Here is a 27,237-nt window from a genome sequence, read left to right on the forward strand (position 1 = left end):
CTCAACCTGCCTCTCTCGCACCGGACATTTCTGATCCCCAGCCCCATGAGCACATCTACAACTAACACATACCACTACTTTCCCCAATGCTACACATTCATTTGTCTCATGCCCTTCTGCACACTTCTCACACCTAGGAACCTCCCTCCTACACACTGTTGCCACATGCCCATCAGCTTGACACCTGTAATAACGTAATGTATTCGGCACAAAAGCTCGTACAGGATAACTTATATATCCTAACATCAATTTGTCAGGCAAAAACTCAACATCAAAACTCAAAAGAACAGACAATGACTCTTCTGTTCCACCACTCACGCCACCCTGTCTGTGTCACACCAAACAACGAGCATCACAAACACAGGAAATCTTCCCTTCAGTTGGTCATCTTTCACATTTACCGCTGCCCCAGTAATCACTCCTTTCAATGGCGCCCTTTTCTTGAGAGCAAAACCACATCTCGGTGCCTCCATTCATTTAACACGGAGCACTTGCTCCTTCTGACCAGCAGAAACACAAACAATCATCACAAGACAACTTCTGGTTACCCTCACTGATTCCACAGCACCCGACTCGGTTTTCCCCCACACCTGAAACCACAAATGGATCAGCCAAAAGGCAAGGGTTGTAAAACCTTAAATCCTACCCTTAGCCTAACCTTAACCGTAAACCTTTTTAACCATTTAACCATTAACCATTTTAAAATGTAATGTGTTCATTCTAACGTGCTCTAATGGGTCAAAGGTGTTCATTCTAATGTGCTCTAATGGGTCAAGGGTGTTCATTCTAATATGCTCTAATGGGTCAAGGGTGTTCATTCTAATGTGCTCTAATGGGTCAAGGGTGTTCATTCTAATGTGCTCTAATGGGTCAAGGGTGTTCATTCTAATATGCTCTAATTGGTCAAGGGTGTTCATTCTAATGTGCTCTAATGGGTCAAGGGTGTTCATTCTAATGTGCTCTAATTGGTCAAGGGTGTTCATTCTAATGTGCTCTAATGGGTCAAGGGTGTTCATTCTAATGTGCTCTAATGGGTCAAGGGTGTTCATTCTAATATGCTCTAATGGGTCAAGGGTGTTCATTCTAATGTGCTCAAATGGGTCAAGGGTGTTCATTCTAATGTGCTCTAATGGGTCAAGGGTGTTCATTCTAATGTGCTCAAATGGGTCAAGGGTGTTCATTCTAATGTACACAGGTGGACTGGCCCTCTGGCATTTCGGGCAGATGGGCTGATAAAAAAAGTGCCAAGTGGGCCTGTCTAACTTGATCATTATCTGGCTAATAATCAGGGGGCCTCAAGGAAAAAAATAGGCCTGTGTTTTAGAAATGCCAGGGCCGATTTCTGGCCCCAGTCCGCCCCTGAATGTAGATAAACTGGATGAGTGCCAACTGTACAATTTCAGATAAAGTGTAGCTATCGACATATAAATTATTATTGATTATAATTATTGATTATATGATTGATGTTCAGTGTACATTGCTACATTAAAAATGTTTCAAAACTGAACCAGAAAACATTAAAAACGTATAAAAAAACTGTGATTTGATAGGCTACATTGTGACGTTAAAATCAATCATTTATATTCATTAAAACTGATAATATCACACATATTCATTGGAAAGCATTATGCTACAAAAACACAATAAATGCATTAATATTTACATAATACAGTTTATTTTCCCCCCAAACACAGAGGTCACGTGTATATTCAGTGTTCTTCCCATTCTTCATCAAGCCATCTATATTTCTAATGGCTTGGGGTTTAATGCCTCCATCTTGAATCTGAAACATGGTGGAAAAAAAGTACCAAACATTTCAACTGTAACTAAATACATACAAAAATGCCATCATACACCTAGCAGTTTAAACACTGCAGGGCACACACTAGAAAACTGAACACCATTGCCTGACGGAAATGGTTAGCAGCTTACAAGCAGCTCTTTGGGCTGAAACACTTGCTGAATTCCTATTTGAACCCTATTTCCTACTCCCTGTGCACTTCTGAAAGTTGGACAGGTGTATCCAACACAGCAACAATTCCATCTAGCCAATCAGAGGGCAAGATGCAGCTGTTACTATATCACTTATACCCATCCAATGCTTAAAAATCTACATGAAGTCCTTAGAGGGTATGTGTCTATATGTATGTGGTAGGGGCTAGTGGTCGACTTGGATCTGAACCACTGGCTGACGACTCTTCTCCCACACACTGATGCCTCAGGCAGTTCCACTGCTGGCCGAAGGGGGAGAGGGGTTGTCAATCTCTGGGAGGGAGTCGGTTGGTTTCAGGCCCTCTGGGTCTCTGGTGCACGGGCTGCCCATCATCTCCACACTGTTACAGTTAACAGGGGAGCTGATCTCTGACGATCGGCCTCCTCCTGCCTTCTCAGGGGCGGCCTGCAGAGCGGCGGCGGCGGCGAGCGGGAGGTTCATCATATAAAACATGCTGCCTAGCCGTCGAGACACCTGGGTGGGACAGAGATAGAGATGCCAAAAGGTATTGTAATAAACAATGTGCTGAAACAATGTACATCAATACTTTTTTTCCCCGAAAATGGTTTGCAAAATATTTAATCCATTGAAAATTAAATAGACAGCACTTGAAAATCTTTTGGTCTGCTGTCCGAATTTGTTTGATGGTTTGTCTACCTGTGATCGTATCTTGAGTGCAGGGCCCAGCTTCAGTCCCATGGTGTCCAGTAGATGGTCTTCTGTCAGGAGCGGCAACGTTTCCCCATCTATCACGTGGTCCTTGAAAGTCTGCAGGGAATAATCAGGTAATATGAGGAGGAGGGATACAGGAACGTTTAACCAGTTAGAAGAACATCCTTTAAAAGCCAGGTGCAGCAGTATGACACTATATACAGCGAGGCAACTTTCTGTTTACAAAAATCACCAACAACAGACTTCAAACCTGCAAAGTGGGACTGTCTCGGGGGAGGGTGCAAACTGTTAAGAAACAACAGTGACAGTCCTGGCAGATTTAAATTCTGTTGTTATTGATTTTTGTAAGTCACTCTACTGTTTTGATGATGATCAGGAAAATACACCAACCTGAGCATATTCAGAGCAGCTGGGTATGTTGTTGATGAAGTTGTACACGTCGTCCACTGTCCACTTCCTGAGGTCTTGGATAGAGGACATATCTTCTCCGTTGAGAAAGAGATTGGGGTGCCCTGATCAAAACAACACACACACGGCTCACATCTATCCCTTGGTCAAATAAATGAAACAAATCAAATCAAAGACAGCAGCACAAACCCCTGAGAGTTTTGATCAAAATAAGACTGTAGAAAGTAGACCCACCATGAGGGAACATGTAAGGCATGCCTGGGATAGGCCCACTGGCGGAGGGATACTGGAACGCAGAGCATTGGCCAGGCATGTCTTTGTCGCTGGCGCCACTGTTGCAGTTGGTAACGTCAGGGCAGCCATCTTGACTGTTTATGCAGGCCTTGCGCAGGCCCTGCTCCTCCTCCTTGTAGCTCTTCCTGCTGCCCGCCGAGAGCTGTGCGTCCATTTTGGTTTGATGTTGTTTGCTGGCCGCCTCCCCTCCCATGTCCATTTTCCCCTCCGCCTCTTTCTCCTCTCCCGAGGCACCGCCGGGACTCTGCTCCACGCTCTTGTCTTCCGATTGGCCCTTCGGGCCCGACGCGTGGCTCTCTGTGCTCTTGTGATTAGTTGCCCTGCGACCGACCCTGCGGCTCCTCTCCCTCTGCAGCGTGCTGATTGGTGGATAGGGGCTGGAGGACATCAGGAGGCTGTTGGCCTGCATTTCCTCCAGGGTGGTGCGGTGGACGAAGACGTCGTGGCCGTCTGGGAGGCGTTGGCGCCCTCGGAACGCCATGGCATTGGACTGGTACATCATGGGCGCCTCCATACCCATCAGACCCTTCTGATGCGCGTTCTCCATCTCCTTCTGATGGAGGATGGCATTCATCTCCATCCTGAAAAAACAACCAATACAAACCAGTTAGACGAAACAATACACCAATCAGACGTAACACACACCAATCAGACGTAACAACACACCAATCAGACGTAACAACACACCAATCAGACGTAACAACACACCAATCAGACGTAACAATACACCAATCAGATGTAACAATACACCAATCATATGTAACAATACACCAATCAGACGTAACAACACACACCAACACAAACCAATACACCAATCAGACGTAACAATACACCAATCAGATGTAACAATACACCAATCATATGTAACAATACACCAATCAGACGTAACAACACACACCAACACAAACCAATACACCAATCAGATGTAACAATACACACCAATCAGACGTAACACACCAATCAGACATAACAATACACCAATCAGACGTAACAACACACACCAGTTAGACATCACAATACACCAATCAGACATAACCGAACACTACACATATATATATATATATATATATATAACAATACACATTTGTAGGTCACATGGGCTTTGTGTATGGGCTCTGTATTTAATCAAATCATATCTGCCAACTGTTCTGTAATGTAGTGCACGAAACAGGCTCTTGGTATTAAGTTGAAGGGGACCGTAAAAGGGAGGGCTATGATTTCCAAAGGCCTAGAGTCCATGACGTGTACTTTGACATGTCCTGTAACATGCAGCTGCAGATCAATGTCAGACCGTACCTGGCGATGTTCTGCTTGTGGATGAGCTCCTGTCGCCGGGCAACTGTCTCCATGGGCTCTGAGGGCATGAAGCTATAGCCAGCTCCAGGGAAGCCCCTGCCAGGTATACCAGGGTGTGGGGGCATGGGCGGACCGAGGTGACCCCCCATGTGCATCTGCCTGACCTCAGAAGATACCATCTCAGAGGGAGGAGCTAGCTCTCTTTCCATGAAGCGGGGCTCAAACTGGGTGGGCACCCCCTGTAGCCTCTGCTGTCCCTGGGCCAGGATCTGAGGAGTCATGGTCATCTGGTTTCTCATCATCATCTCCTGCCGCTGACGTAGCTCTGCGACGAAACACAGCGCAACACGATTCAGATTCAGAGTGTTTAACAGTCACATGTACAGGGTTGCAGGTGTGATTGCAGGGTACAGTGAAAATCTTAGGCTTCGAGCTCCAACATGCAGGACTAGTGAAATACCTAACCTTCTGAAATACCTAGCCTTCTGAAATACCTAGCCTTCTGAAATACCTAACCTTCTGAAATACCTAGCCTTCTGAAATACCTAACCTTCTGAAATACCTAACCTTCTGAAATACCTAGCCTTCTGAAATACCTAACCTTCTGAAATACCTAACCTTCTGAAATACCTAGCCTTCTGAAATACCTAACCTTCTGAAATACCTAACCTTCTGAAATACCTAACCTTCTGAAATACCTAACCTTCTGAAATACCTAGCCTTCTGAAATACCTAACCTTCTGAAATACCTAACCTTCTGAAATACCTAACCTTCTGAAATACCTAACCTTCTGAAATACCTAGCCTTCTGAAATACCTAACCTTCTGAAATACCTAACCTTCTGAAATACCTAGCCTTCTGAAATACCTAACCTTCTGAAATACCTAGCCTTCTGAAATACCTAACCTTCTGAAATACCTAGCCTTCTGAAATACCTAACCTTCTGAAATACCTAACCTTCTGAAATACCTAGCCTTCTGAAATACCTAACCTTCTGAAATACCTAGCCTTCTGAAATACCTAGCCTTCTGAAATACCTAGCCTTCTGAAATACCTAGCCTTCTGAAATACCTAACCTTCTGAAATACCTAACCTTCTGAAATACCTAACCTTCTGAAATACCTAACCTTCTGAAATACCTAACCTTCTGAAATACCTAGCCTTCGATGGTGGATGTGTCACGCCATTTAGAAGTCGATACAAAACTAGGGCCCAAAGTTTCCACTGACCATGTGACCTGATCAGGTAAAGTTATGGGCCCCAGTAATTACCTAGGTCAGTGAAAAGCTCCTGCGTCTAAGGTATGGAAGAGTATGAATGTTCTTGGTTAGGTTGAGGGAATTTTCTAGGCAAGGATGAACGAGCTAATACCTAGGACTTTAGCTCAGCAGGCTAACGGAGAGACATGCAGATTCAAGCCAGGTGGATCAGCCTTACCTCCAGCAGACATGCCATTGACCAGGCGGTACCAGTGTTTCTCATCCAGAGCCCCCTGCTCCCCCATCGCTGACATCTTTCTCAGCTGCTCCCTCGGGGTCATGGCCTGACCTATGACCTCTAGGAAACTGCCTCTCTGTGGAACCGAGATGAGGAGATTAGTATTTAAGACCAGTGTTTGTCAACCTGTGGCCCGTGGATCAGCATTGGTCCCTGGGATATTGCTGATTGGTCCCTCAGATGGTTAGCTAACAGTGATTTAGTCTGTTTTCAAGTACTTGTTTTAATCTAATTGGTCCTTTAAGAAGGAAGGAACCTTGCTTACATATACCTGGTACAGGAAAGACCGCACTTGCCCAGTATAAAAAAAGGTAAAGTGGTGTTGAGCAGATTAGTGTTAATTAGTCTTAGTTAAGTCCCCTTTTAGCAACCTTCTTTAAATTGCTTGTCATTTTCATATTTCACCACTAGGAGGCAACCATGACCTTATACATTGAAAGGCCCTCTATGATTAAAATGATGGCATACAGTTACTGTGTGTTGATGTAACTGAACAGATAGATATCAAACATGGGTGGTTGGTGTGACTCAATACCGTGTTAGCCCAATTAACTAAGTTATAGCCCAAGAGGGATGCAACATAAGTCCTCAGGACTAATCAGAAAAGATTAGGCTACTACTCGTCAGTGATCACGTGTGTACTGTCCATCAATAAACCCTTACGTTACAATACTACCATAACTAGTACACTTAATAGACATGTGAGGATTGCTAATCGTTGCTAAGCATGTTTTCATCAATGGTCTTTAAGGGAGAGAGAGAGAGAGAGAGAGAGAGAGAGAGAGAGAGACAAGACTGATGACATTGAGATATAAAAAAAAGAAACTGTTGTCAAAAGTTGACAATTAAGTTTCGGTCGAGCAACCAAAGCTATATTGAGGATTGAGGAATACTGTCTAGACTCTAGATTCACCTCAGAGCAGAAAGGAACATTGGAACACTTTCTGACTCCATATACCTCTTTCTCTCTGCTACAACAACAATCCTTTTAATTATCACACCCACACACACACACACACACACACACACATACACACACACATAGCGCATATCATTGCAGCTTGTCATTACACCTGATTGACTTAGACACCTCTGATTAGCATCTAATGAATAAATATAACACTGAACAGACAAGTGCTTTAATCCGGGACCAGTGTGGGCTGTAGATTTATATCCATAAAAAAATGGACTCCAATTTTTTAACACATACTACAGGAAAATATTATGTCGGAGGTGGCTCTGAAATAACTGTGGTCATGGCGTTACTGAAATGACTGGGTATCTCTCCTTTATGGTGTGTGTGTGTGTGTGTGTGTGTGTGTGTGTGTGTGTGTGTGTGTAGGTGCGTGTGTGTGCGTGTGTGTGTGTGTGTGTGTGTGTGTGTGTGTGTGTGTGTAGGTGCGTGTGTGTGCGTGTGTGTGTGTGTGTGTGTGTGTGTGTGTGTAGGTGCGTGTGTGTGTGTGTGTGTGTGTGTGTGTGTGTGTGTGTGTGTGTGTGTGTGTAGGTGCGTGTGTGTGTGTGTGTGTGTGTGTGTGTGTGTGTGTGTGTAGGTGCGTGTGTGTGTGTGTGTGTGTGTGTGTGTGCATGTGTGCGCGTGTGTCTAGATACACCTATGGGGTAACCTATGACAACACATCCCTGACAAAATATACTTGCCTAAATAATCCCCCCCCATAAGATCCAGCCTATCCCTAACCGTTAGCAGCCTTTATCCCCAGTCAGTGGTGTACCGTACTACCCCACAGTCCCCTAAAGTTCCCTCACAGACCCATCTAATCCTCCTGTTAGTCCCATCTAGTCTGCCAGGCCCCGAGAACATCTGCTGACCCGTGTGTCTTCCAACCTGGCCCTCCCTCCCCCCACTATCCGATTAGCTAAATCCTGACTATACAGCACTTTAAAGGGATGTGTTGGAGGTAATCCGGGCGTTTAGGAGTTTTACCTCAGCAAACCTTGCCTGTAAGCACACCAGACAATACACCTTGAGTGATAATCTTATTAGCCTCCATCAGCCCCTTGAGATGTCCTGAAAACACCTTGGGGGATAAATCTGGTGGAGGGAAATTGGTTTATGGGCAAATATGTGGCGCCACACGCAAGCATGGTCACCCTGGTCCCTGCTACCAATGTCACTCTCCACACAACCTTTTATCTTTCATCTATTAAACTCAGCAAATATACAAAAGGAACGGATAGAGGTAAGAAGAGAGAACATTTAAAAAGATGACATAGTGGATTAATACATGGACGGCTCAAGGTTTTATCTGTCCTCCTCAGGTAGCCTGAATGTAAATTTACATAAGTGTTTTTTTTTTTTTTGGGGGGGGGGGTGTGTGTGGGGGGGGGGGGGGGGGGGGGGGGGGGGGGGGGGGTTATCTGTGTTGAGTACAGTATATTGTGTACTAAGAGTTAGCGTGTAAAATGTCTCCATAATGTGAGTGTAAGGAAAAATCTATTGCATCATAGTGTCATTTTGCCTGCGTGAATGTCAGTATGGATTAAATCACATTTTATTTGTCACATGAGCCGAATACAACAGGTGTAGTAGACCTTACCGTGAAATGCTTACTTACAAGCCCTTAACCCAACAATGCATTTATAAGAAAATAGAGTTAAGAAAATATTTACTAAATAAACTAAAGTTTAAAAAAAAATAACAATAACAATAACGAGGCTATATACAGGGGGTACCGGTACCGAGTCAATGTGCGGGGGTACCGGTTAGTCCAGGTAATTTGTACACGTAGGTAGCGGTAAAGTGAATATGTCTATGAGTATAAGTATGTCTATGCGTGTAATAAATAAATGAAAACTCACCCGGTTAGTGACCAAACCAACGCTACGAAAACAACAGACTACTGTACATTCAAGCCTATCCCTACTATTATCACTGAACTACCAGTCAGAAGAGGGGACACTAGTCTTTGAGGTATAGCGCTCAGCTGGAAAAACAGCTTGTACTCAGTAATTAATCTTTTACAGGAAGAGTAGGGCTTGTATGAACTTGAACCAAGAAGAGTCCGAGGGAAGCCAGAGAGGCCTGGCCCCTATTGCAGCACACACTAGGACTTGCCATACAGCTGAGCAACTACTGTACAATTCACTGTAAAACGCCTGTTGTAATCTGGTTCCGGTTATCAGTCAACCCACCAGAGTGTTTACAAACAGAACAGGAACTAAATCATCCACGTGTATTGATCACATCTTTACTAACGTTACAGAAATCTGCTCTAGAGCAGTATCCACACCCATCAGATGTAGCGATCATTAAAGCCTTAACTAGAAAAAACAATGTTCCAAAGACCGGACCTAAAATTGTGTTTAAACGATTATAATTATATTATATACAAGAGGTTTTTTTTTTACAATGACTCCAATGTTAAAGATGTGAAAAATATTTGTTGGTCAAACAACAAATTCTGAGCCTTCATATTTCATGCACAATGGACCAAATAATGGAAGACAAGCACTTTAGTTTTGAGTTCTACAAAGTGGGTGTGGAAGAGGTGAAACAATTGTTGCTATCTATAAATAAGGACCTGGTACCGACAACCTGGATGGCACATTGCTGAGGTTGGTAGCGGAACACAATTTAAGCCTAGAAGACGATGTGTGCCCTCAGATGTGGAGGGGGGCAAAGGTCATTCCGCTACCCAAGAATAGCAGAGCACCCTTGAAATGGTTCAAACAGCCGACCAATCAGCCTGTTAGTTGGTCCAGAATCAGCCAATCAGTTGGTCCAGAACAAAGCAGCACGTATTGCACTTAGATGTACATGGAGGGAAAGTGTCAGTACCATGCATGTCAGTCTCTCCTGGCTCAAAGTTGAGGAGACATTGACTGTATCACTATTGGTCTTTATGCAAGGTATTAATGAGTTGAAGGTAACGAACTGTTTGTTCAAGCAGCTGGCACACAGTTCGGACACGCATCTGTACAACAATAGACATGCAACCAGAGGTCTCTTCACAGTCCCCAGGTCCAGAACAGAGGCTGGGAAACTCATTACTACATGGAACTCTCTGCCACCACAGGTAACTCAAGCTAGCAATAAAACCAGTTTCAAAAATCAGATAAAAGAACAACTAACTGCACAAAGTGGGCTGTGAAGAGACACAGCCATTTTATATATCTTGTTTTGAAATGGCACTGCACCATGTATTAGACCTAGATATTGTGTGTACTGATATGTACCGTTTCGAAATGATGCTTTTCAGTGCTTGACTAATAATGTTCCGTACTATGTATGATGTCATGTTCATGTGGACCCCAGGAAGAGTAGCTGATGCTTTTGCAGTGGCTAATGGGGATCCTTATACAATACCAATACCAATACCAATACAAATGGCTCAGTTTGTTAGAGTTTGGTGGCAGCAGAGACACCAGTGTTGTGTGTTTGATTCCAACATGGGTCACATAGTGAGAGTATCATTCGATTCAGTAATATTTATTTGTCATATTTTTTCGATGGGTTGAATAGTCTCTTCTCCACACAATGTACAGTGAATAAATGGTAACACTTCACTTGACACCCAGTGTCAAAACACGTTAGGACACGGCCATAACCATGTCATAATATGGTCATGACAACTGACTTAACGTGTCATAACCTGTCATAATATGGTCATGACAACTGAGTTAACTGAAAGCACCTGTTTGAACTTGTTATCAGTATAAAAGACACCTGTCCACAACCTCAATCAGTCACACTCCAAACTCCATTATGGCCTAGACCAAAGAGCTGTCAAAGGACACCAGAAACAAAATTGTAGACCTGCACCAGGCTGGGAAGACTGAATCTGCAATAGGTAAGCAGCTTGGTTTGAAGAAATCAACTGTGGGAGCAATTATTAGGAAATGGAAGACATACAAGACCACTGATAATCTCTCTCGATCTGGGGCTCCCCGCAAGATCTCACCCCGTGGGTTGTGGACAGGTGTCTTTTATACTGATAACAAGTTCAAATAGGTGCCATTAATACAGGCAACGAGTGGAGGACAGAGGAGCCTCTTAAAGAAGAAGTTACAGGTCTGTGAGAGTCAGAAATCTTGCTTGTTTTTAGGTGACCAAATACTTATTTTCCACCATAATTTGCAAATAAATTCATTAAAAATCCTACAATGTGATTTTCTGGATTTTTTTTCTCTCATTTTGTCTGTCATATTTGAAGTGTACCTATGATGAAAATTACAGGCCTCTCTCATCTTTTTAAGTGGGAGAACTTGCACAATTGGTGGCTGACTAAATACTTTTTTGCACCACTGTATAAGCCAGATAGGCCTGTCAAGTACAGGCCCTTATAAGAATTTGTTCTTAACTGACTTGCCTAGTTAAATAAAGGTAAATATATATATATATATATATATATATATATATATCAGTCATGAGTCAAAAAGAGGGTGTCTTGTCCTGCTCCTGAAATCTGCTCCTGCATTCATCCCAGTCATCAGCAACAGTGCATTACGGTGGATGTATGTGTGAAATCAATGTGTGCGCAATTACAACGATAATTTAATATGGGTTGTTTCTCCCAAAAATGATAAAACATAAACATACTGTTGACACGTAGGCTATGGTGTAATGGAATGTTTTGCCTCGTGTGGTAGGTTTTGTTGGGAGTTTTGACAGTCTTATGTAGGTGTCACAGCCAGCCATAAAATAACACAATATATGTCACAGCAGGTGTAAATATTTGGGTCATAACATGTTATGATGCTGGGTGTCAAGTAAAGTGTTACGGAATATACTAAAGTTAATCAAATGACCACATTGAGTATTTTAAAGGGATAGTTAACTCAAATATTGAACTATTATCGTCACCTCCAAAATGTAATAGATGACCTTTAGATGGAGTCCGAAACATTAGACTAATGACACCCAGTTAATCAATCCTCACTAACTGACTTACTAACTAAGCTCCTACTGTAGCTGATTCTATGGTACATTTGAACTCAAGCCACTAAAGTAATGCCATTCATTTGGATAAACATGTACATTTTTAAAAACCTTAAAAACTTGAGGTTTTCGAACAGTGAGATGTGGGAGTTTCCACATTTGATCTGACATGTTTGCACACAGCAACTGGAGTTTTGGCCTGCATGTGACAAGTGGAAGCCTGTATCTAAAGACTAGAGCTCCGGGTGCCTGGATTTGCGGCTGCCCGGGCTAATCTCATTACAAGAATGAATTAAAGGAAAATTGCTGACGACTTACATGAAGCCTTGCATTTGGGGAGGTCATATCAGACAAGACAGAAGCATCGTCTGGAACGTTATAATCCCCTTAAGTGACAAACAAATGCTAGACATACTTTTGCTGAGACCATCAACACCTTGTTTGCATGTTTGAATGAACCCGAGGTTTAGATATCGATGAGGTTGATATTTTAATTAGATTTTGATTTAATTAGATGAGCACATGTGAGTACAGACCAGGTTTGAGAGGTAAAGTTTAAAAAAATATATATATATATATATATTTGTTTTTAACTGTCCGTGCTACCTACAACTGCATAGTTCACGGCATCATTACCTAAATATTTTACATAAATAAAATAAAATAACTCAACAGACAAAAAGTTAAAGGGACAGTTCAGCTACAGTATTTTACATATTTTTATATTCATTTCCTTACCCTGAACGTAGACTATAGACCGGGGTGGGTAAGTAAAGAATGACATGTTATCTGGATACAAAACCCCGTTACTAATCAGTTACGCTACAAACTAAAATATTGTAATCAGATTACAAATACTTTTGAAAAACAAATGGATTAGTGCTGTGACTACTTTTAAATTCAGAAATGATGTTTGAGGGAGAGAAAAAAACAACATTATGACACCTTTCCATTTTCTCAATGACATTCAGCATTGAAAAAAAGACGCACGTTTAAGTTTGTTCCTACCTAATTAAGCGAGTCTGATCACAAGTCAGAGACTCCTTTTTTGTCTTGTTCTAACGAGGAAAGTAAATTAAAGTAAAATGATTAGGTTGCTGAGTTTTGGGTAATCCAAAAGTTATATTACTGATTATCATTTTAGACAGGTAACTGAAACGGATTACATTTAGAAAGTAACCTGTCCAACCCTGGTGCTGAACTAGGATCAGTTTAGCCTTTAACATCATAATGAATAAGATGAGAAACTACCCAACCCTGGTGCTGAACTAGGATCAGTTTAGCCTTTAACATCATAATGAATAAGATGAGAAACCTACCCAACCCTGGTGCTGAACTAGGATCAGTTTAGCGTTTAAGATCCTAATGAATAAGATGAGAAACCTACCCAACCCTGGTGCTGAACTAGGATCAGTTTAGCCTTTAACATCATAATGAATAAGATGATAAACCTACTCAACCCTGGTGCTGAACTAGGATCAGTTTAGCCTTTAACATCATAATGAATAAGATGAGAAACCTACTCAACCCTGGTGCTGAACTAGGATCAGTTTAGCCTTTAAGATCCTAATGAATAAGATGAGAAACCTACTCAACCCTGGTGCTGAACTAGGATCAGTTTAGCCTTTAATGAAAAAGATGATATGAGTAACCTTCCCAACCCTGTCTATAGACAAGGAGTGACTGCAATCCACACTTTTTGGGGAGGGAGTTATCCACAGTTAGACTAAACATAGTCAACAAATGCTCAAATTAGCCTTTTTTTTAAACCCCGAATTTGAATAAATCACTGAACTATCCCTTTAAGGAACAACTTTTGTGAATACAAATTGATTGAGTGCAACTACTGTAAAATGCATTTCACAGTGTGTATTTGGTGAATACATACATTTTCAAATATGTAGAGTATATGTAGATATAATATATATATATATATATAAATAACAGTAATTATATATATAACATATAACTGCAATATATATATATATATATATATATATGCAATTTACGTGCATGTGGTTTTAACATACACTATTTGTTCAGTGTGGATGAACCAATGGGCATGAGCAAAATAAACATAATATTTAAATTAGATAGGAAATCACATCATCCAACCTATGTTCCAAATACTGCAGCTCACATTTCCATCATGTGCTTCACATAAATTGTGAAGTTTACTAAATTGAACCTTCAGCAAATTCTAAGGAGTTCCACTGTTTTTCTTCTTTTTTTTTTACAGATCTGTGCTCTTTGCATTATTCAATTTAATAACATCTTATTTTAGTGTTCAGCTTTTGAAACGCACAGAATGAAGAATGAATGAGAGAGTGGGAATAGGGAGAAGAAGGTTGAAGAGTAACAGAGCGAGAGAGTGGAGGGGGAGAGGACAGAGGTAAGTTAATTTGACTCACCTTCAAGTTCCTGCCAATGAGAACAGCTTGTGACTGACTTGTCCCAACAGAGTAGACAGAACGAGAAGTTAAACGAAATAAAAAACCTTAAAGCTACACTGTATCTTCAGGTCAGGAGTTCACAGAATATGATGCTGATGGATTCCTCAGGGCCTTGGTATAGCAGCCTAGCTTGACACCTCTGATAAGTGGTGACCAGCCAATCAGCCACACCCCTGTCCTGTGTCAGCAGCTAACGGCTAACTAACGGCCTTAACCAACAAAAAAAAAACTTTAAATACCGCTTTGCCTCAACTCTATTAGCCTGGCTTTATCTCCCGAGTTAAGCACCCCCCCCCCTCCCCTATTTCCTGACATTGGGGTGATCTCCTCATCCAACTACGCACCGGCCGGACCAGGCGCTTCACAGTAATTACTCCCAGGAGAGTCCTGCATTAAGCGTTGGGAGGCTAAACCTCTTTCAACATTTACCTCACTAAGCCCTTGTTAGCACTTTAGGCCGCGGTTAAGACACCTAAATGCTTTAGCTCCCTTTTTCCGATGGCAGAAAAAGGGGAGGCCTTATAAGGTAACCACTACCACTCGGTGGCCACTAACAGTACAGGGAAGGTTGGCCTTGTGAACTGTGTCATGTGGGAAGAACAACCATGTTTTTGTTTTGTTTGTTTGTTTTTGTTTTGACGAGGTGTCTGGGTTTGTTTATTAAGACTCTCTGTAGTTCCATACAGGGACACTGGCCAAATATCCAAGCTGGTCATTTGGTAGGAAATAAAATCCTGCTAAATGTGTGACCAGGATCATCCTCTCAGACGTCTTAATCTGACAGTTTGTGCTCACCAGCCGCTTACAGCAGAGGCCCTTGGTGCAGTTCCTCGAATTATGCTTTTTTTTTTTTATCCTGGAGGGATAAAGTAGGATTAGTCTACAGCTAGGTGTGCAGTATTGTGGGGGGTAGGGTGTTTCTGCTAACTAAGGGTGTTATTGCATGGGGGACAGTGGTGGACAGTCTCTCTCGCTCTCTCTATCCAGTTTAGGTGTGAGCATGAGGCTCCCGCAGGGTTAAGTGTACTCAGGATCGTTACGCTGTTGCCATGTTTGTCGTACTAGCACCCTCCAGTCACTGTGCACGCACACGCACACACACGCACACACACACACACACACACACACACACACACACACACACACACACACACACACACACACACACACACACACACACACACACACACACACACACACACACACACACAAAGACACACAGACAGACAGACAGACAGACAGACAGACAGACACCAACACATACACAGACAAACAGATACACACACACACAGTCACACAGACAGACACAAAAACACACACACAGACAGACAGACACACAAGACCAGAATTGCAGTCTCAACCATTTCTTTAGCAAAAGTAGATCAACTTTGTCTCAAAATGTCTTAAGATGAAGGTGGTGATGGGGCTGAGCTATCATTGATGTTGAGATTTTAACATTGTTGAGAAGTAAGGAAGATCGAGAAGGAAGTTAGCATTTCATTGGACGCTGTGTACCATGTGATCCCGTACATACAACTAATAATACTGGAAACTTGCCCATGGACTTCGTAGATAACTGAAACAATGTAACATCACGCATTTAGAAATTTAACCACAGAGTTTTTTTTTTCAACTGCAGGCATAACATTACTTGCTAACTTAGCGAGCTTATGACAGTTGTTAGCTAGCTAGCTAGCTAAACAGTCTTCATAATATAAAATAATATACATAATATACATTTCTTCATGTAGACCCTTTTCCAGTACACGACACACTGACGTCATCTAGCCTCTGAGCAATTTTACTGGTTGAAGTTGAAGTGTTTTTTAAAAAGTATAATACAGTTGATTTGCGATGAAGACGCAAACATTATATTAAGCAGGACATTCATACGAGACTTAAAATCCAATTCTAATCCAAAAGTAACGTGCAACATGTAAATAGAGGCTTTTTTTGCTGGCGCTCTATGAGAACTCACCCTTGTTCTGCCACCAACTTGCACTCATCACCCTCGTGCTGGAATTTTTTGCAAACACAGAAAAGGATCTATTGAAGAAATATTATTCTGAACTTAAATACATTATACATTTAAATGCTTTGCTTGCTTACCTCAAGTTGAAAAACAGGGATACAAGGATAACAAGGAAACAGTAAACATGTCGTCCCCCACGAACGATGCAGAGCCCCCTCTTGGAATATCGGTTATAAAAAATATATAGCTGCAAGCAGCAATTGCAGGGGCCAAGCACGCCATAGACACATTTGGTCAATCGGAGTGACCTTGGAGTGACCTATCATTGTGCAAATTTTCTTGACAAAAGACCAGGCCTTTATGTAGTGTCATCAAATCATATAGGAAGGAAGAGTAGCAGCATTTTCTCAAAAAAATCTGTTCCCCCCAAAAAGTCTAATTTGCAGAAATTCTAATGGGCAGAGTGCATACACTGAGTGTACTAAACATTAGGAACACCTGGAATTTCCATGACATACACTGAGTGTACTAAACATTAGGAATACCTGGAATTTCCATGACATACACTGACCAGGTGATGTCACCTGTTAATTAATTGTTTCTGGTGTCCTTTGACAGCTCTTTGGTCTTGCCATAGTGGAGTTTGGAGTGTGAATGTTTGAGGTTGTGGACAGGTGTCTTTTATACTGATAACAAGTTCAAAAAGGTGCCATTAATACAGGTAACGAGTGGAGGACAGAGGAGCCTCTTAAAGAAGAAGTTACAGGTCTGTGAGAGCCAGAAATCTTGCTTGTTTGTAGGTGACCAAATACTTATTTTCCACCATAATTTGCAAATAAAATCATAAAAAATCCTACAATGTGATTTTCTGGAATTTTCTTTCTCATTTTGTCTGTCATAGTTGAAATGTAACTATGATGAAAATTACAGGCCTCTCTCATCTTTTTAAGTGAGTGAACTTGCACAATTGGTGGCTGACTAAATACTTTTTTGCCCCAATGTATCTAACCAAGAGTAACAAGTCAACAGCAAACATGTCATCCCCCACAAATTATGCAGTGCCCCAACTTGGGCCAATTAGTGACAATTATTATGGATTAATCAAATAAAATCACATTTATTTGTATAGCCCTTCATACATCAGCTGATATCTCAAAGTGCTGTACAGAAACCCAGCCTAAAACCTCAAACAGCAAGCAATGCAGGTTTAGCACGGTGGCTAGGAAAAACTCCCTAGAAAGGCCAAAACCTAGGAAGAAACCTAGAGAGGAACCAGGCTATGTGGGGTGGCCAATCCTCTTCTGGCTGTGCCGGGTAGAGATTATAACAGAACATGGCCAAGATGTTCAAATGTTCATAAATGACCAGCATGGTCAAATAATAATAATCACAGGCAGAACAGTTGAAACTGGAGCAGCAGCACGGCCAGGTGGACTGGGGACGGCAAGGAGTCATCATGCCCGGTAGTCCTGAGGCATGGTCATAGGGCTCAGGTCCCCCGAGAGAGAGAAAGAAAGAGAGAAAGAGAGAATTAGAGAGAGCATACTTAAATTCACACAGGACACCGGATAGGACAGGAGAAGTACTCCAGATATAACAAACTGACCCTAGCCCCCCGACACATAAACTACTGCAGCATAAATACTGGAGGCTAAGACAGGAGGGGTCAGGAGACACTGTGGCCCCATCTGATGATACCCCCGGACAGGGCCAAACAGGAAGGATATAACCCCACCCACTTTTCCAAAGCACAGCCCCCACACCACTAGAGGGACATCTTCAACCACCAACTTACCATCCTGAGACAAGGCCGAGTATAGCCAACAAAGATCTCCGCCACGACACAACCCAAGGGGGGGGCGCCAACCCAGACAGGAAGATCACATCAGTGACTCAACCCACTCAAATGACGCACCCCTCCTAGGGACGGTATGAAAGAGCCCTAGTAAGCCAGTGACTCAGCCCCTGTAATAGGGTTAGAGGCAGAGAATCCCAGTGGAAAGAGGGGAACCGGCCAGGCAGAGACAGCAAGGGCGGTTCGTTGCTCCAGAGCCTTTCCGTTCACCTTCCCACTCCTGGGCCAGACTACACTCAATCATATGACCCACTGAAGAGATGAGACATAAAGACATAAAGGTTGAGACCGAGTTTGCGTCTCTCACATGGGGAGGCAGACCATTCCATAAAAATGGAGCTCTACGGGAGAAAGCCCTGCCTCCAGCTGTTTGCTTAGAAATTACAGGGACAATTAGGAGGCCTGATTAATGAGACAACAATCAAATTTTATGTCAACTGTATGGAATAACAGGGCCCATAGATGTTGTTTACTGTTTGTGAATGGACAGAGCTTATGGGAAATGTGTTTTATTTTACTAGTCAGTTAAGAACAAATTCTTATTTTCAGGGGCAGAACGACAGATTTGTACCTTATCAGCTTGGGGATTTGAACTTGCAACCTTTACGGTTACTAGTCCAACGCTCTAACCACTAGGCTACCTGCCACCCGTGTTACTTGTGAAGAGAGCCGTATATAGCTCAAAAGGGACAGGAGATATGCTTGTTCAAAGTTTGGAATTTCAGTTGGTTACTATAGCTATTTTTTTTTATAGCTATACTATTTTTTGACCTTTATTTAACTAGGCAAGTCAATTAAGAACAAATTCTTATTTACAATGACGACCTACCAAAAAGCAAAAGCCCTCCTGTGGGGACGGTGGCTGAGATAATTTAAAAAAATAAAAAAATATATAATAAGATAGTATAGAATTACACTCTGGCTTTTACCCCCAAAAAATTTGAAAAACATATCACCGGATGTTGGTGGAACCTAAATTAGGGAGGACCGACTCGTGGTAATGGCTGGAGCGTAATTAGTGGAATGGTATCAAATACATCAAAAACATGGTTGCCATGTGTTTGATCCGATTCCATTCGCTCTGTTCCAGGACGTTATTGTGAGCCTCCAATCAGCAGCCTGCTGTGAAACACATATAAACAATAGCCTAAATCAGTGTTTCCCAAACTCGGTCCTGGGGACCCCAAGGGGTGTACATTTTGGTTTTTGCTTTAACACTACACAGCTGATTCAAATAATCAAAGCTTGATGATTAGTTAATTATTTGAATCAGCTGTGTTGTGCTAGGGGCAAAAACAAAACGTGGCCCCCTTGGGGTCCACAGGACTGATTTTGGGGAAACTCTGGCCTAAATGCAGACTAATTTTCCTGGGGGCAATGCGAAGATTCGGAATCTTTCCTGAAAGGGGGGCTGGGGACACGTGAGTGGCATTTCCATTGTTTTGGTAGAATTTGATATATCTCTCTTTACCACATCTATAGGAGGCCAGAGTGATCCTCACATCTCACATGTATTTTAATTATGTTTGCTTTGCCTTTTGTGGCAATACTTTGAAAATATAAAAAATAGTGGCCTGGACCCTGAGAAGGCTCCACATGAGGCTGTTGAACCAGAAAGATAACCGTTTGTGAACGGTTTCTTTCTGTCTGCCTGGGGGGAGGGGCTGTCAAACCAGACAACCATATTGTGAGGGGAATGCTCACTTCATCCCCAAAAAAAGAAGAGGAACTCACTAATAAAAGACTTAGGAATTAAGTAAACAAAGTATTAAGATACTTAGCTAAACCCGCTAATTTAAGAATCTCCCTGGTGTAAGCTGGGATTTCTGTTCGGCTTGTTTGCACCCTGTATTATGTAGTCACTGTGAAGTGGGTTTAGCCTTATAAAGAGCTCTAGCTATAAATTCCATGGTTTGTTCCCAGAGACTGGACAGCATGAGATAAAGGCTCACGACAGGGCTGTCCAATAACAGAGCTAAGCCTCTATAATGCTTCAAGAGGTAAACAATAATGTATTCAAATTTCACTGTAATTATTAGATATATTTTTTTGAACAATTTTTCAACAGAATAAATACAGCACAAGCAACTTTTATATTTAGGAGCCAAATCCTGAAGTAACAGGCATCGTTTGGACACATCACAGTACTTAACTAGTACGATTACTGCACATAACATATTGCCCCTAATATTTAATTATATTACTGTAATAGAAAATCTGGATCTGTGATAAATACATATAAATAATATATTTACTTAACTTGTACTATGATAACAGTACAAAAAAAGGGCCCCCACACGTGTTAGTCGTGTAACCAAGTATGACAAGACAACAGATAATGGTGGGAGCATGTGCAGGCGTCAGGGAGAAGGGTACAGAGTCTGAATTCCGCCATGGTCATAGTGCCATCTAGTGCTTCACAGAAAATCAGTTTAGAAAAAAAAATATATACACTGTACTGAGCATGTGAATTCACAGTAGGACACTCCACTCTAAATACCTATGTACTTGTGAGACAATATGGAATGCACATGGTAGCAATATTGTCATATAAGGTGACAGAGAATGTTTTTTCATGCCTTTGTTGCATCATTGGACTGGTTCCTCTCTTTTTGAAATCATACATTTGCTTGCTGAATGTGACAAAAGCTTCCATTGTATACAGTCACCTCACTGAACAGCGAGGTGACTGGAATCATTATAAATACTAGTCAGAAAAAGTGCACATTCACACCAGATAAATGTTTCTAGTATCATTTTATTGCATTTCCTCACAAGTTAACATAAACAGACCAAACACAAGACAACCATGCAGGTATCAACCATTGGACATTGTACAGCAGTCTATGTGCAAGCCATGCTATGAATGCAAACCATACGTATGTTGTAGACTGAAATCAGGTCTCTTAGGCCCACAGAGGCATGTCGGCGCACAGCTCTGGGCTCTGGTTGGTGACGGTCATCACGTCGATGTCGATGCCATTGGAGGTGAACACGTGGTACAGCTCCTCCAGTTTCTCCTCAGACAGGGTGGACTCTCTGCTCAGGATCCAGGCAAAGTCAGCATGGAAGGTGCCCAGGATGTCGGTGCAGCCGTAGACCACGGAGTGGCCCTCGTAGTCAGTGGACAGAACCCAGTAGTTGCCGGGGGGAGAGTCTGCAGGAGAGGAAAACATATTCAAATACATTTAGTAGTTTATTTACGAGAATAATTAAAATAAATATATGGATTATAATTTCACATTTTTCTACAGAGGTCCATATGAATATAAATATTGTTACGAAACCCATAACTAGCCTAAGGATATTGTTTCAGTCGCTCTGTCTAGGAGTCCTAGGCCTAGTTACATGGTCTGTAACCTGAATGTGTACATTTCTGTGACAGATCTGTGTATGTGCCTTGGTGTTAAATGTACATGTGCTCAGGGAGACAGCAACCTTACCTTGGTCCAGGGCCAGCTCAGTCTTTCCTCTTGGTCATCCAAGTAGACTATCATTTGTTTAGATGATGACGAAACATGAATATGTACAAAAAGGAAAAATACAAAAAGGCCCCAAACTAAAGACAAAAACAAACGAAAGGTCTCATGACCACCGAAACAAACCAAGCAGCCTTACAGCTTACCAGCTGCTACTCTGACTGACCATCACCTTCAATGGCAGCACCTGATGTGCTTATCAACAAGGCTCAGCATCTGGACAAGGTTGCTGCTGCCCCCTGGGGGATGGAGTGTGGAAGTGTATCCTGTCAATATGTTTGCCTAACTGTGCGCTAACATTACACTGCCCACTACATAACGTAACATAAACATAACATAAAATAGACTTATTTAGGTCTACCTCACGAGAATGTTGAGACAAGTATATTAGACTTGACGTGCGTTTACCCTCGAAGAAGGTGACTTCCAGCTTGGCGGGCTCAGAGGGGTCCTTGGCCTTAGCATAGCCAGTAATAACACTGACAGTGTTATCAGCACTGAGAGAGAAGAAAAAAAAGGGAGAGAGAGGTTAGAGGTTAAACACATTCAACAATGGCGTTTTATGAGGCCTGCTAACTCACGGGTCCCGACTCAACCAATGGCAGATAAAGGAAAACAGCACTTGCACATTCACTGGGAATGTTTATGCCATAGCTGAGGTGTTAACCTTGTTAACCGACTCAGCACCACGTAAGCTGCAGACATTTTCATTGGATAATGACATCACATCCCACCTGTCCTTAACATTCTGACTAAACCTACAGCGCGGTTTTTCCATTACATGTACTTGATTGAATAGGAGGCTTAGACTTGGGTTAATAAAAGGTTGTCTGCTCTCCTGGGTTGAGATACAAACATTGAATTTTGTATCTCAATCGTTAACGGTGGAGTCAGCGATGCATGATTTCCAACAATAACTAATAGCACGAGGCAAAACTTCTCTGTGGATTCAGATCAGGCAGCTAATCACGTCGTAGCTATGGAAACGCACCCGTGCACATGCACAGGTACTCTGTGATACTCTACGAGTGCATCATCTTGCATTGCACTCATCTACATCTGCATTGCTGCTCTTGGTAATGTCGTATCGCTGAGTCTCAGTTGAATGTAAAAAAATAATTACAAATAAATGTACTTTTTTAACTTGATCTCTTTAATGTACATACAGCAGCTCCCTGTTGAGCACACCAACGACTCCGGGGCTCTCCAGAGAGTAGGTAGCTGTGGTACACTCGCCCTTCTGGAAGACGGCAGGGAGCTTCTTGATCTCGTACCACTTGCCCAGATACTGTTGTCAAAGACAAAGGTCAAAGGTTATATGACAATGTGATGCTACGGTATGGCTTAGAGCTCAGGGGTTAGGTTTCCCCTATGTTACAGATCTAGGATCAGCTTCCCCTGACCCAATCCTAAACTTAACCATTTGTTGGGAATGGTTGCAGAACTGACCCAAGATCAGCATCTTGGGGCAACTTTACCCTACTCCTCCTGACTTTGACATGCCATGGCGTTAACCATACCTGCAGCTCACAACATGCCAGTGGTTTGATCGAAGGCGACACTTTGGTCACACTTAAAGTAGATACAGGTTGCTGTATACCTGTGTAGTAATGCTGTAATAACATTGTATTTAGTGTTTTTCTTTTATTAAAGTGGAAATAGGAACAATCTCTCTTCCACTTGTGTAATAACACAAATGCTCAAACACATTACTATGTAATGACAAAACAATTACTAAATGAATAGGTAACAATTTATGAATACAACATAGGAGGTTGGTGGCACCTTAATTGGGGAGGACGGGCTCGTGGTAATGGCTGGAGCGGAACTGGTGGAATGGAATCAAACACATGGTTTCTATGTATTTGATGCCATTCCATTTGCTCCGTTCTGGACATTATTATGAGCTTTTCTCCCTCAGCAGCCTGCTGTGGAATACATTGTCACGCAAGTAATGACACAGTTACTACACATGAATACATGCAATTCCATGTTATCACTCAATTAATTACAATGCTACTGCACATGCATAAGAGCAACTTCATATACAGTAATAAAAGTTAGGTATAGTCACCCTGGCGGCGTCGAAATTAGCTTGGACGGGAGGTTGGGGGCATTTTCCAGGGCGTAAAGTTTGGGCGTTAGCGGCCAGAATAGACAGCAGAGTCAGAGAGAGTACCTGTAGAGTCTGCATCTTGGGTCCTGGGTAGGAACAGACACACACGCAGAAAAGTAGAGACATTTTCACCAACTACGTTGGAGGACAATGCAAATTGACTTCAAGTATACAGTGATGAATTAATATCAAACCATTTAGGAAAAAGAACATACTGTAAACAATTACCCTAGACACTGGTCAAGATACGTACATTTTATCTCAGAAGTACGTTACGAATGCAATGCATTGTGCCTAACAACTACAGACCTACAGTATGCACAGCGTCATTCTTCAGGCAATGTGAAATCGCAGAGCTTAAAGCATCAGAGAGAGAGAGACAAACAAGGGGAATGGGTCCCACTTACCTGCACTTGTTCAGAAGATCAACCTGTTTCAGTGATGTTCAGTGGGTTATAGACGCCTATTTATATGTCAAACTCGTTAGTTATGCGGCTGACGCATCGCTTTCATGACGGGGGTTGTTCTCAGAATTCCAGAATTGAGAGTGTGTGTGCTAGTGTTTGTATTAGCGTTGGGAGTATGGCACCTGTTCAAATGGACCTTGAGGAAACAAACTCCTGTCTGACTCTGCTAGTGACTGACATGTTAGTGGTTTCGGTTGTTACACAAGTGAAATAACACACCATTTTGCAGATGCAAGATGCATTCAAACAGACTTACAGTTGCATCCATTTTCCGTGTTGGTGACCCTGGCGGGAATCATGCTCTACCAAAGTACTAAGTAACAACATGTTAATACACAGTGTTTTTCTACACAGGTAGAAGTGTAACTTGACTTCTTATGCCAAGCGTTACGTCTGGAGGAAACCTGGCACCATCACTACAGTGAAGCATGGTGGTGGCAGCATCATGCTGTGGGGATGCTTTTCAGAGGCAGGGACTGGGAGACTAGTCAGGATCGAGGGAAAGATGAACGGAGCAAAATACAGAGAGATCCTTGATGAAAACCTGCTCCAGAGTGCTCAGGACCTCGGACTGGGGCGAAGGCTTCTGGACAAATCTCTGAATGTCCTTGAGTGGCCCAGCCAAAGCCCGGACTTGAACCCGATCGAGACCTGAAAATAGCTGTGCACCCATCCAACCTGACAGATCTTGAGAGGATCTGCAGAGAAGAATGGGAGAAACTCCCCAAATACAGGTGTGCCAAGCTTGTAGCGTCATACCCAAGAAGACTCAAGGCTGTAATCGCTGCCAAAGGTGCTTCGACAAAGTTGAAGGGGCTGAGTCACTGGCTTACTGGTGCTCTTCCATGCCGTCCCTAGGAGGGGTGTGTCACTTGATAGGGTTGAGTCTCTGATGTGGTCTTCCTGTCTGGGTTGGCGCCCCCCCCCTTGGGTTGTGCCGTGGCGGAGATCTTTGTGGGCTATAGCCGGCCTTGTCTCATGATGGTAAGTTGGTGGTTGAAGATATCCCTCTAGTGGTGTGGGGCTGTGCTTTGGCAAAGTAGGTGGGGTTATATCCTACCTATTTGGCCCTGTCCCTGGGTGTCATCGGATGGGGCCACAGTGTCTCCTGACCCTTCCTGTCTCAGCCTCCAGTATTTATGCTGCAGTAGTTTATGTCGGGGGGCTAGGGTCAGTCTGTTATATCTAGAGTATTTTTCCTGTATGCTCTCTCTAATTAATTCTCTCTTCCTCTCTTTCTTTCTCTCTCTCGGAGGACTTGAGCCCTAGGACCATGCCTCAAGACTACCTGGCATGATGACTCCTTGCTGTCCCTAGTCCACCTGGCCGTGCTGCTGCTACAGTTTCAACTGTTCTGCCTGCTGCTATGGAATCCTGACCTGTTCACCGGACGTGCTACCTGTCCCAGACCTGCTGTTTTCAACTCTCTAGAGACAGCAGGAGCAGTAGAGATACTCTCAATGATCAGCTATGAAAAGCCAACTGACATTTACTCCTGAGGTGCTGACCTGTTGCACCCTCGACAACCACTGTGATTATTATTATTTGACCATGCTGGTCATTTATGAACATTTGAACATCTTGGCCATGTTCTGTTATAATCTCCACCCGGCACAGCCAGAAGAGGACTTGGATCCTTGGCCACCCCTCTAGGTTTCTAGGTCTCTAGGTTTCTTCCTAGGTTTTGGCCTTTCTAGAGAGTTTTTCCTAGCCACTGTGCTTCTACACCTGCATTGCTTGCTGTTTGTGGTTTTAGGCTGGGTTTCTTAACAGCACTTTGAGATATCAGCTGATGTACGAAGGGCTTTACAGTGCCTTGCGAAAGTATTCGGCCCCCTTGAACTTTGCGACCTTGTGCCACATTTCAGGCTTCAAACATAAAGATATAAAACTGTATTTTTTTGTGAAGAATCAACAACAAGTGGGACACAATCATGAAGTGGAACGACATTTATTGGATATTTAAAACTTTTTTAACAAACCAAAAACTGAAAAATTGGGCGTGCAAAATTATTCAGCCCCCTTAAGTTAATACTTTGTAGCGCCACCTTTTGCTGCGATTACAGCTGTAAGTCGCTTGGGGTATGTCTCTATCAGTTTTGCACATCGAGAGACTGACATTTTTTCCCATTCCTCCTTGCAAAACAGCTCGAGCTCAGTGAGGTTGGATGGAGAGCATTTGTGAACAGCAGTTTTCAGTTCTTTCCACAGATTCTCGATTGGATTCAGGTCTGGACTTTGACTTGGCCATTCTAACACCTGGATATGTTTATTTTTGAACCATTCCATTGTAGATTTTGCTTTATGTTTTGGATCATTGTCTTATTGGAAGACAAATCTCCGTCCCAGTCTCAGGTCTTTTGCAGACTCCATCAGGTTTTCTTCCAGAATGGTCCTGTATTTGGCTCCATCCATCTTCCCATCAATTTTAACCATCTTCCCTGTCCCTGCTGAAGAAAAGCAGGCCCAAACCATGATGCTGCCACCACCATGTTTGACAGTGGGGATGGTGTGTTCAGCTGTGTTGCTTTTACGCCAAACATAACGTTTTGCATTGTTGCCAAAAAGTTCAATTTTGGTTTCATCTGACCAGAGCACCTTCTTCCACATGTTTGGTGTGTCTCCCAGGTGGCTTGTGGCAAACTTTAAACGACACTTTTTATCTTTAAGAAATGGCTTTCTTCTTGCCACTCTTCCATAAAGGCCAGATTTGTGCAATATACGACTGATTGTTGTCCTATGGACAGAGTCTCCCACCTCAGCTGTAGATCTCTGCAGTTCATCCAGAGTGATCATGGGCCTCTTGGCTGCATCTCTGATCAGTCTTCTCCTTGTATG

At 42.6% G+C, this 27,237-nt stretch overlaps 2 protein-coding genes across 4 annotated transcripts; both read right to left on the reverse strand.

Moving 5' to 3' along the window:
- Window positions 1-1,562: 1,562 nt before the first annotated feature.
- LOC110509045 (sterile alpha motif domain-containing protein 7-like) lies at window positions 1,563-14,777 on the reverse strand. 2 transcript variants are annotated; one of them, XM_021589991.2, is made up of 7 exons: window positions 14,469-14,777; window positions 6,102-6,237; window positions 4,664-4,988; window positions 3,308-3,948; window positions 3,056-3,177; window positions 2,651-2,761; window positions 1,563-2,467 (listed from the first exon to the last, which is right to left on the reverse strand). In XM_021589991.2, exons 2-7 carry the CDS (start codon window positions 6,202-6,204, stop codon window positions 2,219-2,221), a joined length of 1,551 nt encoding a protein of 516 aa, XP_021445666.1. In that variant the 5' UTR covers window positions 6,205-6,237; window positions 14,469-14,777; the 3' UTR covers window positions 1,563-2,218. The 2 variants fall into 2 exon arrangements, with proteins under 2 accessions (XP_021445666.1, XP_036822836.1); XM_036966941.1 differs by lacking the exon at window positions 14,469-14,777 and adding an exon at window positions 8,979-9,102.
- Window positions 14,778-21,077: 6,300 nt separating this feature from the next.
- Window positions 21,078-24,843, reverse strand: LOC110509046 (apolipoprotein D). 2 transcript variants are annotated; one of them, XM_021589993.2, is made up of 5 exons: window positions 24,340-24,843; window positions 23,891-24,018; window positions 22,983-23,104; window positions 22,225-22,313; window positions 21,078-21,494 (listed from the first exon to the last, which is right to left on the reverse strand). In XM_021589993.2, the coding sequence occupies exons 2-5, from the start codon at window positions 24,008-24,010 to the stop codon at window positions 21,244-21,246; spliced, it is 582 nt and encodes a 193-aa protein (XP_021445668.2). In that variant the 5' UTR covers window positions 24,011-24,018; window positions 24,340-24,843; the 3' UTR covers window positions 21,078-21,243. The 2 variants fall into 2 exon arrangements, 1 of the variants encoding a protein (XP_021445668.2); XR_005040258.1 differs by lacking the exons at window positions 22,225-22,313; window positions 22,983-23,104; window positions 23,891-24,018; window positions 24,340-24,843 and adding an exon at window positions 21,781-22,003.
- Window positions 24,844-27,237: the final 2,394 nt, after the last annotated feature.

Source organism: Oncorhynchus mykiss, chromosome 28, assembly GCF_013265735.2.
Source record: "Oncorhynchus mykiss isolate Arlee chromosome 28, USDA_OmykA_1.1, whole genome shotgun sequence".
Classification (NCBI taxonomy): Eukaryota; Metazoa; Chordata; class Actinopteri; order Salmoniformes; family Salmonidae; genus Oncorhynchus; species Oncorhynchus mykiss.

Coding starts and splice junctions, on each gene's coding strand:
- LOC110509046 (XM_021589993.2), bottom strand. CDS start 24,010: ATGCAGACTCTACAGGTACTCTCTCTGACTCTGCTGTCTATTCTGGCC. Junction 23,105..23,890: donor CTAATTTCGACGCCGCCAGG/GTGACTATACCT, acceptor CTTTGACAACAG/TATCTGGGCAAGTGGTACGA. Junction 22,314..22,982: donor GTGCTCAACAGGGAGCTGCT/GTATGTACATTA, acceptor CTTCTCTCTCAG/TGCTGATAACACTGTCAGTG.
- LOC110509045 (XM_021589991.2), bottom strand. CDS start 6,204: ATGACCCCGAGGGAGCAGCTGAGAAAGATGTCAGCGATGGGGGAGCAG. Junction 2,762..3,055: donor GCTGCTCTGAATATGCTCAG/GTTGGTGTATTT, acceptor TATTCCCTGCAG/ACTTTCAAGGACCACGTGAT. Junction 2,468..2,650: donor CACTCAAGATACGATCACAG/GTAGACAAACCA, acceptor TGTCCCACCCAG/GTGTCTCGACGGCTAGGCAG.